General features: G+C 46.3%; 1 protein-coding gene across 1 annotated transcript in view; it reads right to left on the minus strand.

Annotated features, from left to right (window-relative positions):
* Positions 1 to 13,457, minus strand: part of LOC106573328 (EARP-interacting protein homolog) — a 42,618-nt gene that overhangs the window by 14,404 nt on the left and 14,757 nt on the right. The window contains exon 5 of the mRNA XM_014148406.3: positions 3,022 to 3,121. Coding sequence (XP_014003881.2) covers positions 3,022 to 3,121 — 100 coding nt within the window. The remainder of the gene's footprint in view (positions 1 to 3,021; positions 3,122 to 13,457) is intronic.

Below are 13,457 nucleotides of genomic sequence, written 5' to 3' on the forward strand. Positions count from 1 at the left end.
TATGTTAGAGGCCTGCCTAGCTCCCAGCTATGTTAGAGGCCTGCCTAGCTCCCAGCTATGTTAGAGGCCTGCCTAGCTCCCAGCTATGTTAGAGGCCTGCCTAGCTCCCAGCTATGTTAGAGGCCTGCCTAGCTCCCAGCTATGTTAGAGGCCTGCCTAGCTCCCAGCTATGTTAGAGGAATGCCTAGCTCCCAGCTATGTTAGAGGAATGCCTAGCTCCCAGCTATGTTAGAGGAATGCCTAGCTCCCAGCTATGTTAGAGGCCTGCCTAGCTCCCAGCTATGTTAGAGGAATGCCTAGCTCCCAGCTATGTTAGAGGCCTGCCTAGCTCCCAGCTATGTTAGAGGCCTGCCTAGCTCCCAGCTATGTTAGAGGCCTGCCTAGCTCCCAGCTATGTTAGAGGCCTGCCTAGCTCCCAGCTATGTTAGAGGAATGCCTAGCTCCCAGCTATGTTAGAGGCCTGCCTAGCTCCCAGCTATGTTAGAGGCCTGCCTAGCTCCCAGCTATGTTAGAGGCCTGCCTAGCTCCCAGCTATGTTAGAGGCCTGCCTAGCTCCCAGCTATGTTAGAGGCCTGCCTAGCTCCCAGCTATGTTAGAGGAATGCCTAGCTCCCAGCTATGTTAGAGCTAACCATATTAGCAGCACTAACGAGACAGCATAGAAAAAAAACTGAAGGACGCCTACCTTTAGCAAGCAGCGTCAGATAAAACATTGCTATCTGCCAAAGAGTCACGCATTTAGGGAGAGTGTGAACCGACTGTGTCGGAGCGTGTGTGTACAGTCGCAATGGATAAGGTGTGTGGGTGTGCCGTGAGCCTGAGAAGATGTTCTCACTCGATTCCAGCAGTGTCTCTAATTGAGCACGCGCACACACGCACGCACGCACGCACGCACGCACACGCACACGCACACACTTAATCCACCCTGGACCCATGAGACAGACAAATCCATGGTGCAGCTGGACAGACAGACAGGCCTGTGATGAACACATCAGCCTGAGAGCCTCTGATAGAGGGAAGGGATGTGGGAAAGGAGGGAGGGATGGAGGAGGGGGAGTGGCTGAGAGGGATAGAGTGGAGAAGATTAGCATTCTCAACAGCACTGGAGGAATCTGTCTTGGCTGTCAGGCTCCTCCCCCCTCCCTCTTCATTTTTAATGGCTGCCATGTCCAGGGCAAGCTGTGTCACTTGATAGCTCTGCTGCTCTGCAGCCCAGACTGACGTCAGTGTCACTGCACAGGGGGGACACTGTGCCTTCCACTAAGACTCATCTGCACACACAGAGTAGGAGAGAGTGTGTGCGTGTCTGACTGCAATATCTTGACGAGTGAGTCTTCACAGGTTTGCATTATGACGGACGGACGGAATCACGCGCACGCACACACACACACGTCAAGTCCTGTGTTATATCCTGTTGGGCCTGTGACCTGGCTGGCCTGTGCAGATCTCTGTACGAGAACATGAATTTGGCCTACTAATTACGTAAGCCCATTATTCATGAAGCACCTCCCTACAGCATCCAGGCAGCTAGCTGCTAATGGAACATAAACTGACCAGCCTACACAGTACAGTGAGTACACACACTTCATCTCTACTATAGAACTACGGATGTTTTAATAACAGAGGCAGTGGAGTGGAGAATCCGAACAGTAAATAGCAATGTGGAGACCTCACTTCATTAGTAGTGGGGATGGCACTTCACTGTCAGAGGAGAGAGTTTCTCCTAAAGAGTATGACCACCAACTAGTCCTGAGTAGACCAACTGTGTGATAACAAATAGTACTTTGGACATGTACCTTTTAATAGGTATAGTTCAAAATAAAACTAGCTTGCATGGGTGTTGGGACAGGGCTGTGGTTAAAACAGTACATCTTCTTCTTATACAAGAAGCACTTAAAAGATCAACTCAGCGAGATGGCGTTGCAACGAGCAGCACCGCAGACACTGAGATGGGCGCGATGCAAGAGTTTGCTCTCACACAGTCAAACAGAGTGCTGTATCTCTGCATGTGCACGAGTGCGTTTCACGCTGCTACATCCTGATAGCTACGGGACCCAAACAGCAGAGAAGTTTACCCTTGCGCTTCAATGCTCTAGTTATTGAGGAAAATGAGCAAATATGTTTACGTTCCTGCATGCAACACCATCTTGCTGGAGTCTACCTTTAACTATTTGAGGTGGATCCCAAAAGAAGATGGTTGGGGAACCAGTGAACCAGCTCTGAAAGGCAGAAGCAGACCTAGCGGAACCACTGAAGCTAGCCCAGATACAGGGTGTGTTTCAGTAAGGAAGAACACCTAGCGGAGCCACTGAAGCTAGCCCAGATACAGGGTGTGTTTCAGTAAGGAAGAACACCTAGCGGAGCCACTGAAGCTAGCCCAGATACAGGGTGTGTTTCAGTAAGGGAGAACACCTAGCGGAGCCACTGAAGCTAGCCCAGATACAGGGTGTGTTTCAGTAAGGGAGAACACCTAGCGGAGCCACTGAAGCTAGCCCAGATACAGAGTGTGTTTCAGTAAGGAAGAACACCTAGCGGAGCCACTGAAGCTAGCCCAGATACAGGATGTGTTTCAGTAAGGGAGAACACCTAGCGGAGCCACTGAAGCTAGCCCAGATACAGGGTGTGTTTCAGTAAGGGAGAACACCTAGCGGAGCCACTGAAGCTAGCCCAGATACAGGGTGTGTTTCAGTAAGGGAGAACACCTAGCGGCGCCACTGAAGCTAGCCCAGATACAGGGTGTGTTTCAGTAAGGAAGAACACCTAGCGGAGCCACTGAAGCTAGCCCAGATACAGGGTGTGTTTCAGTAAGGGAGAACACCTAGCGGAGCCACTGAAGCTAGCCCAGATACAGGGTGTGTTTCAGTAAGGAATCATGTGATCTTGGTGAGGCGAGCAGAGCACACCGCTGGACAGTTCTGATGTAGGAGAGGGAGGGAAGGATAAGACCAGTCTGATACGGTGGTTATCAAATAATGAGCACAGGGTATGGGCAGATGTATGGCGGTGTGAGTGCGTGTCTCACCGTGGCCTGGGTAGAGCTCTCCGTCAGGTCCCAGAGCAGAGCGTGGTTATCAGCCAGAGAGATCACACTCTTCCCATCTCCCATGGGCTCCCACAGGACACTGCCGCAGAGAGAGAGAGAGAGAGCGAGAGAAGGGGGGGAGTTAGTTCACAGGACACACATGCATGAACACACACTTCAGTGAGAGAAAACACAAACACTTATATACAACCACAGTATGATGCGCACACAAGCACTCTCTCTCAAACACACACACGACGTGGCCTGCAAAGGCTACAACTAATGTAACCGAAGTTTATGACCATGATATGACAAGTGTGTAGTCAAATGACCACTATGCAGTATTTACTGCATACGACACACACACACCCAGCAGATAAGAGCCCCTTAATGTACCTGCTATAGACCTGCTATAGACTGATTAGTCCTTAGTTCTAGTGGTGATAAATGAGACTGGTTCAACCCCTCTGAGTCATTCATCAGGGCAGAGCAACACAACATAAAGCCTCCACTGTGCTGTGTGTGTGGGAGGGATAAAGGGATGGAAGAGGAGGAGGGAGGGACAAAGTTAGTCTTTCTCAGGATTTCATCCAACTCTGTAATTTGCTTCCATCTCTTGTGAGGGGATAGGGGGAAGAGAGGGACAGAGGGAAAAGGAGAGAGCGAAGAGTAGAAGAGTTTATGGAGGTTGTAAATCCATGGACAGTTTTTACTGCCCTACCAAGGTGTTAGGAGTCACAGGCCTAGGACACAAATACACACACACACACACACACACACACACACACACACACACACACACACACACACACACACACACACACACACACACACACACACACACACACACACACACACACACACACACACACACACACACACACACACACACACACACACGCACACACACACAAGCCAAGGAGCTTTCTGTCCCTCTCTTTCTCTCTCATTCATTCATTTATTCTATAAAAACAGCTCCAATCTGAAGTCAATATATTCATCACACACAGATTTATGAAAGCAGCCCCCCAATTATATCAATTAGCCTAAATGATAAAAGAGAAAGAAAAGAAAGAGAGAAAGAGAGAGAAAGGAGGAAGTGTACATCAGAAATCAGCTAAATGTAATTGAAGAATTCATAGAATCTAACCACTTCTGGGAAAATTGGAAAACTATAAACAAACAACAACATGAAGAGTTATCTATCCAAAACAGAGATGTATGGATAAACCACTTCTCCAATCCAAAGAACAAACAGCAAAAACATATACATCTTAGAATTAACTATTAAAAGACCCAGAACTCACTGGATTCTCCAATTACATAGAATGAACTACAGGACGAAATACAAAAATGATAAAATATACAGACCGGGGCCTCCCGAGTGGTGCAGTGGTTTACGGCACTGCATCGCAGTTGCTAGCTTATGCCTCTAGAGATCCTGGTTCGAAGGCTCCAGGATCTGTTGCATCCGGCCGCGACCGGGAGACCCATGGGGCGGCGCACAATTGGCCCAGTGTCTTCTGGGTTAGGGGAGGGTTTGGCTGGCAGGGTGGTTCTTGTCCCATCGCGCTCCACCGATTCCTGTGGCGGGCCGGGTGCATGCCCTGCCGACACGGTCACTAGGTGTACGGTGTTTCCTCCGACACATTGGTGTGGCTGGCTTCCGGGTTAAGTGGACACTGTGTCAAGAAGCAGTGTGGCTTGGTTGGGTCGTGTTGTGTTTCGGAGGATGCACGGCTCTCGACCTTCGACTCTCGAGTCCATATGGGAGTTGCAGTGATGAGACAAGACACTAACTACAAATTGGATACCACGAAATTGGGGAGAAAAAGGTGTAAAAGTAAAAACATATATATATATTGATAAATAAATACCACAAATGTATCAAATCAAACTTTATTTGTCAAAATATTTGTCAAGTGTAGACCTTACTGTGAAATGCTTACTTACAAGCCCTTAACCAAAAATGCAGTTAAAGAAAGAGTAAGAAAATATTTACCAAATAAACAAAAGTAAAAAAATTATAAAAAGTAGCACAATAACGTAACAATAACGAGGCTATATACATGGGGTACCAGTACCGAGTCAGTGTGCGGGGTACAGGTTAGAGGTCATTTGTACATGTAGGTAGGGGTGAAGTGAGATAATAAACAAAGAGTAGCAACAGTGTATAAAACAAACAGAGGGGGCCATTTGATTATTTGTTCAGCAGTGTTATGGCTTGGGGGTAGAAGCTGTTAAGGAGCCTTTTGGTCCTAGACTTGGCACTCCGGTACCACTTGCTGTGCGGTAGTAGAGAGAACAGTCTATGACTTGGGTGACTGGAGTCTGACAATTTTATGGGCTTTCCTCTGACACCGCCTATTATATAGGTCCTGGATTGCAGGAAGCTTGGCCCCAGTGATGTACTGGGCCGTATGCATTACCCTCTGTAGCGTCTTAGGAGGGAAAGAGTTGTTCAAAAAAGATGCCTAACTATATTGTGTGTATGTTGAAGGCTGGTTCTTCAAAACAGGCATGGAGGATTTCTTCCTAGTTACCTTAACATTTCCTTTAGTAAGAGCCTGGGGTTAGGTTTTGTTGGGTGGATAGGGTTAGTCTCTGATTGGTTGGGAGTTAACTGTGTTAGCCTGGGGATCTGGTTCCTCTTCCTGACATCATCAGAAATGCCGAGCAGTTGTCATACCAGGCAGTGATGCAACCGGTCAGGATGTTCTCGATGGTGCAGCTGTTGAACTTTTTGAGGATCTGGGGAACCATGCCAAATCTTTCAGGCTCTTGAGGGGGAAAAGGTTTTGTCGTGCCCTCTTCACGACGGTCTTTGTGTGTTTGGACCATGATAGATCGTTGGTGATGTGGACACCGAGGACCTTGAAGCTCTCGACCTGCTCCAACAGCCCCGTTGATGTTAATGGGGGCCTGTTCGGCCCGCCTTTTCGGCCCGCCTTTCCCTGTAGTCCACGATCAGCTCCTTTGTCTTGCTCACATTGAGGGAGAGGTTCTTGTCCTGGCACCACACTGCCAGTTCTCTGACTTCCTCCCTATAGACTGTCTCATCGTTGTCGGTGATCATGCCTACCACTGTTGTGTCGTCAGCAAACTTAATGATGGTGTTGGAGTCGTGCTTGGCCACGCAGTCGTGGGTGAACAGGGAGTACAGGAGGAGACTAAGTACACACCCCTGAGGGGCCCCAGTGTGTTGTTGCCTTCTCTTACCATCTGGGGGCGGCCCGTCAGGAAGTCCAGGATCAAGTTGCAGAGGTAGGTGTTGAGTCCCAGGGTCCTTAGCTTAGAGATGAGCTTCGTGGGCACTATGGTGTTGAACGCTGAGCTGTAGTCGATGAACAGCATTCTCACATTGATGTTATTTTTGTCCAGGTGAGAAATGGCGGTGAGGAGTGTGATTGAGATTGCGTCATCTGTGGATCTGTTGGGGCGATATGAGAATTGGAGTGGGTCGAGGGTATCTGGGAGGATGCTGATGATGTGAGCCATGATCAGCCTTTCAAAGCACTTCATGGCTACCAACGTGAGGGCCACCGGGTGGTAATCATTTAGGCAGGGTACCTTCGCTTCCTTGGGCACAGGGACTGTGGTGGTCTGCTTGAAACATGTAGGTATTACAGACTCAGTCAGGGAGAGGTTGAAAATGTCAGTGAAGATACTTGACAGTTGGCGCGCGCATGCTTTGAGTACACATCCTGGTAATCCATCTGGCCACGCGGCTTTGTGAATGTTGACCTGTTTAAAGGTCTTGCTCACATCAGCTACTGAGAGTGTAATCACACAGTCATCCAGAACAGCTTGTGCATGCTTCTGTGTTGCTTGCCTCGAAGTGAGCATAAAAGGCATTTAGCTCGTCTGGTAGGCTCGCGTCACCGGGCAGCTCGCGTCTGGGTTTCCCTTTGTAGTCCGTAATAGTTTTCAAGCCCTGCCACATCCGACGAGCGTCAGGCCGGTGTAGTAGGATTCAATCTTAATCCTGTATAGACGCTTTGCTTGTTTGATGGTTCGTCTGAGGGCATATCGTATAGGCGTCCGGATTAGTGTCCTGCTCCTTGAATGCGGCAGCTCTAGCCTTTAGCTCGATGCGGATGTTGCCTGTAATCCATGGTTTCTGGTTGGGATATGAATAGTTGAAGTCGGAAGTTTACATACACTTAGGTTGGAGTCATTAAAACTTGTTTTTCAACCACTCCACAAATTTCTCATTAACAAACTATAGTTTTGGCATGTAGGTTAGGACATCTACTTTGTGCATGACACAAGTAATTTTGCCAACAATTGTTATAGACAGATTATTTCACTTATAATTGACTGAATCACACTTCCAGTGGGTCAGAGGTTTACATACACTAAGTTGACTGTGCCTTTAAACAGCTTGGAAAATTCCAGAAAATGATGTAAAGGCTTTAGAAGCTTCTGATAGGCTAATTGACAACATTTAAGTCATTTGGAGGTGTACCTGTGGATGTACTTCAAGCCCTACCTTCAAACTCAGTGCCTCTTTGCTTGACATCATGGGAAAATCTAAAGAAATCAGCCAAGACCTCAGAAAAAAAATTGCAGACCTCCACAATTCTAGAAATTGCTGCCAAGGATGAACCAAACGCCTGAAGGTACCACGTTCATCTGTACAAACAACAGTAAGAATAAACACCATTGGACCACGCAGCCGTCATACCGCTCAGGAAGGAGACGCATTCTGTCTCCTAGAGATGAACATACTTTGGTGCGAAAAGTGTAAATCAATCCCAGAACAACAGCAAAGGACCTTGTGAAGATGCTGGAGGAAACAGGTATAAAAATATCGATATCCACAGTAAAACGAGTCCTATATCGATATAACCTGAAAGGCCGCTCAGCAAGGAAGAAGCCACTGCTCCAAAACCACCATAAAAAAGCCAGACTACGGTTTGCAACTGCACATGGGGACAAAGATCGTACTTTTTGAAGAAATGTCCTCAGGTCTGACGAAACAAAAATAGAACTGCTTGGCCATAATGACCATCGTTATGTTTGGAGGAAAAAAGGGGAGGCTTGCAAGCTGAAGAACACCATCCCAACCATGAAGCACGGGGGTGGCAGCATCATGTTGTGGGGGTGCTTGGCTGCAGGAGGAACAAAATAGATGGCATCATGAGAAATAAAATTATGTGGATATATTGAAGCAACATCTCAAGACATCAGTCAGGAAGTTAAAGCTTGGTCACAAATGGGTCTTCCAAATGGACAATGACCCCAAGCATACTTCCAAAGTTGTGGCAAAATGGCTTGAGGACAACAAAGTCAAGGTATTGGAGTGGCCATCACAAAGCCCTGACCTCAATCCTATAGAAAATTTGTGGGCAGAACTGAAAAAGTGTGTGTGAGCAAGGAGGCCTACAAACCTGACTCAGTTACACCTGCTCTGTCATGAGGAATGGGCCAAAATTCACCCAACTTATTGTGGGAAGCTTGTGGAAGGCTACACGAAACAGTTGACCCAAGTTAAACAATTTAAAGGCAATGGTACCAAATACTAATTGAGTGTATGTAAACTTCTGACCCACTGGGAATGTGATGAGAGAAATAAAAGCTGAAATAAATCATTCTCTCTACTATTATTCTGACATTTCACATTCTTAAAATAAAGTGGTGATCCTAACTGACCTAAGACAGGGAATTTTTACTAGGCTTAAATGTCAGGAATTGTGAAAAACTGAGTTTAAATGTATTTGGCTAAGGTGTGTGTAAACTTCCGACTTCAACTGTACGTATGGTCACTGTGGGGACGATGTCGTCGATGTACTTCTTGATTAAGCCGATGACTGAGGTGGTATACTCCTCAATGCCATTGGATGAATACCGGAACATATTCCAGTCTCTGTTTGCAAAACAGTCCTCTAGCATAGCATCCGCGTCATCTGACCACTTCCGTATTGAGCCAGACACTGGTACTTCCTGCTTTAGTTTTTATTTGTAAGCAGGGATCAGGATAGAATTATGGTCAGATTTGCCAAATGGAGGGCAGGGGAGAGCTTTGTATGCATCTCTGTGTGTGTAGAACAGGTGGTGTAGAGTTTTTTATCCCACTGGTTGCACATGTGACATGCTGGTAAAAATGTTGATTTAAGTTTGCCTGCATTAAAGTCCCCGGCACTAGGAGCACCGCTTCTGGGTGAGCATTTTCTTGTTTGCTTATGGCCTTATAGAGTTGGTTGAGTGCGGTCTTAGTGCCAGCATCGGTCTGTGGTGGTAAATAGATGGCAACACATAATATAGATGAGAACTCTCTTGGTACATAGTGTGGTCTACAGCTTATCATGAGGTACTCTACCTCAGGCAAGCAATACCTCGAGACTTCTTTTATATTAGACATCGCACACCAGCTGTTATTGACAAAAAGACACACCCCCCCACCCCTTGTCTTACCAGACATAACAATTGGCTACACTTAAACTCCTTAAATTAACATCATCCTCAGCTCTCGCATCTTCCAAAAATATTTGGAACCAAGGACTGATCATCCAAAACCACAAAAGTGGAGACAAATTTGACCCCAATAACTAGCAGGGCATGTGCGTCAACAGCAACCTTGGGAAAATCCTCTGCATTATCATTAACAGCAGACTCGTACATTTCCTCAGCGAAAACAATGTACTGAGCAAATGTCAAATTGTCTGTTTACCAAATTCCCATACGACAGACCCCATATTCACTCTGCACACCCTAATTGACAAATAAACAAACCAAAACAAAGGCAAAGTCTTCTCATGCTTTGCTGATTTAAAAAGAGCTTTCAACTCAATTTGGCATGAGGGTCTGCGTTACAAATTGATGAAAAGTTGTGTTGGGGGGCAAACATACGACATTATAAAATCCATGTAAACAAACAACAAGTGTGTGGTTAAAATTGGCAAAGAACCCACACATTTCTTTCCACGGGGCCGGAGGGTGAGACAGGGATGCAGTTTAAGCCCCACCCTCTTCAACATATATACCAACGAATTGGCGAGGGCACGAGAACAGTCTGCAGCACCCGGCCTGGTAGAATCTGAAGTAAAATGTCTACTGTTTCCTGATGATCTGGTGCTTCTGTCCCCAACCAAGGAGGGCCTACAGCAGCACCTAGATCTTCCGCACAGATTCTGTCAGACCTGGGCCCTGACAAACCATTGTAAGACAAAAATATTGGTGTTCCAAAAAAAAGGTCCAGTTGCCAGGACCACGAAAACAAATTCCATCTTGACACCATTGCCCTAGAGCACACAAAAAACTATACATACCTCGGTCTAAACATCAGCGCCACAGGTAACTTCCACAAAGCTGTGAACGATCTGAGAGACAAGGCAAGAAGGGCCTTCTATGCCATCAAAAGGAACATAAAAAAATAAAATAAAAAACTAGGCAAGTCAGTTAAGAACAAATTCTTATTTTCAATGACGGCCTAGGAAGAGTGGGTTAACTGCCTTGTTCAGGGGCAGAACGACAGATTTGTACCTTGTCTGCTCGGGGATTCGATCTTGCAACCTTTCGGTTACTAGTCCAACGCTCTAACCACTAGGCTACGCTGACATAACAATTAGGATCTGGCTAAAACACTTGAATCAGTTATAGAACCCATTGGCCTTTATGGTGGTGAGGTCTGGGGTCCACTCACCAACTAAGAATTCACAAAATGGGAAAAACACCAAATTGAGACTCTACATGCATAATTCTGCAAAGAATATCCTCTGTGTACAACATAAAACACCAAATATTACATGCAGAGCTGAATTATGCCGATACCCACTTATGATCAAAATCCAGAAAAGAGCCGTTAAATTCTACAACTACCTAAAAGCACGCGATTCCCAAACCTTCCATAACACAGCCATCACCTACAGAGAAATGAACCTGGAGAAGAGCCCTTAAGCAAGCTGGTCCTGGGGCTCTGTTCATAAACAGACCCCACAGAGCCCGAGGGCAGCAACACAATTAGACCCAACCAAATCATGAGAAAACAAAAAGATAATTACTTGACACATTGGAAAGATTTTTTTTTTTTTAAACAGCAAACTAGAATGATTTCTGGCCCTAAACAGAGAGTACACAGTGGCAGAAAACCTGACCACTGTGACTGACCTAAACTTAAGGAAATCTTTGACTATGTACAGACTCAGTGAGCATAGCCTTGCTATTGAGAAAGGCTGCCGAAGGCAGACCTGGCTCTCAAGAGAAGACAGGCTATGTGCACACTGCCCACAAAATGAAACTTCTTAACCTCCTGCCAAATGTATGACCATATTAGAGACACATATTTATTTATTTTCCCTTTTGTACTTTAACTATTTGCACATCATTACAACACTGTATATAGACAAAATGACATTTGAAATGTCTTTATTATTTTGGAACTTTTGTGAGTGTAAGGTTTACAGTTCATTTAGTTTATTATCCATTTCACTTGCTTTGGCAATGTAAACATATGTTTCCCATGTCCCATGCATTTGACCTTGAGTGGCATGGCATCCTGGTAGGGAGGGAATATGTAAATACATGGAGGACTGCTGGGGAAGGGAGTTTATAGCTCAGACAGTATAGGACGAGATGCCTGCCTTCTTCCTTCTCATCAAATTGTTTCCTTGTCTGCCTTGCATTCAGATGAGTTTAATTCAATAGCAACAGATGCACACACCGCTCATGGTATTAGATTGGTCTGCTTTGGGGAATACAGACACACAGAGAAATCAGTTTGGCTACAGAGTTACAGTGAGGGATCAGTAGCATAGAGCTATAAGTCCAAGGTGTGTGTGTGTGTGTGTGTGTGTGTGTGTGTGTGTGTGTGTGTGTGTGAGTGAGTGAGTGAGTGAGTGAGTGAGTGAGTGAGTGAGTGAGTGAGTGAGTGAGTGAGTGAGTGAGTGAGTGAGTGAGTGAGTGGGAGTGAGTGAGTGAGTGAGGTGAGTGATAGGAACTAAGAAAAAGGAGATGAGAGGGAACAATGTAAAATGTGTGTGTGTATGGGGGGGCCAGGATTAAAATCAGCCATGCCGAGTTAGTGTACAATTGAAGACGGGTCGTCACGGCCGCTCACATTGCTGACAGTATTGACTGGCCTGCATGACGATCTAGCTGTCTAGGCTCCCATTGGGCAAACATTGATTGCTAACAGTCCCTTGGAGTACAAATCACACTGTGATACACACCCCCCCCCCTTCAACAACACACAGGCATACACACACACACCCCTGTCCGCATAGGCTCCACACTCATAGACATACACACACAAAACAAACTTTACCCCCTCCCCCCTCCTGTCGCACCACAGCGTAGACAATAAAACAGTGTCTGTTGAGCTTCATGATTCCGCAAGGTGCTCACCCAGGCCCTGATTGGTCCTAATCGCTCCATGGGAATCGATTCCTGAGCCTGGTGCTGCTCCAAATCGAAATGAGGTGCTTGGCTCCCCAAAGCAGGGGAGAGAAATATATATATATTAAAGCTTTGTTTGTTTCTTCAATCCAGGCACGCTTCACAACATGACACTAGCCCAAATGTTTGTCCACCCAGACTAAGGAGGGATATGGTGGCTGAATATAAGAGACGTGGTGGAGGATGGTGGAACAAAGGCACAGCCATAAAGGACGTACAGACAGACAGACTCTCACATACTCCTTCTATCCCACACACACACACACACACACACACACACACACACACACACACACACACACACACCACACACACACACACACACACACACACACACACACACACACACACACACACACACACACACACACACACACACACACACACACACACACACACACACAGATTGCTGTACTCCTGCCAGCGTAGTCAGAGCGAGTGGGGGCTGCTGCCTGAAAGAGATGGACGAGGTGGGTACCAAACCAAAGCCATCCATTTCTCAGAGCCAATACATTAAAGCAAAGGATACAAGGCTCACATAGCAAACAGCCCACATACACAGATATAGAAACAGATACAGAAACATGCCATTCCGAATGTTGCAGCTCTGAGGGTGTCAGAGGGGCTGACACCAGAACCATCAATCTCCTCCTCAGAGCCGCACCTCACCCACCCTTGGATCTTCACCAACAGAAGGCTATTCCCACACACACCCACACACACACACACAGTAAATGGACCTCTCTGAAACATAAGAAAATACTGCTCAGGGAAGACTCAAAATGGAAACATGTCATTTCAAATGCTAAAATGCATTATCTTTTCCAAAGGGATGAGGCAGCTACCGAAGTAAAAAATGGGATGAGCATTGATTTTATTTTCCTGTACAATAAATGATGGTGAATGTAGTGTATGCAGCTATAAGAAAAGCACTGAGCAGTGGCTGAGCCCTGGGATATGTAGGTCAGTCAATACTTTGCACAGCACAGCACAGCATACCAAGCTAACAGGGAACATTCCCAGAACATTAGCTAAGATTC

The sequence above is a fragment of the Salmo salar genome, chromosome 01, assembly GCF_965601325.2.
Source record: "Salmo salar chromosome 01, fSalSal1, whole genome shotgun sequence".
Classification (NCBI taxonomy): Eukaryota; Metazoa; Chordata; class Actinopteri; order Salmoniformes; family Salmonidae; genus Salmo; species Salmo salar.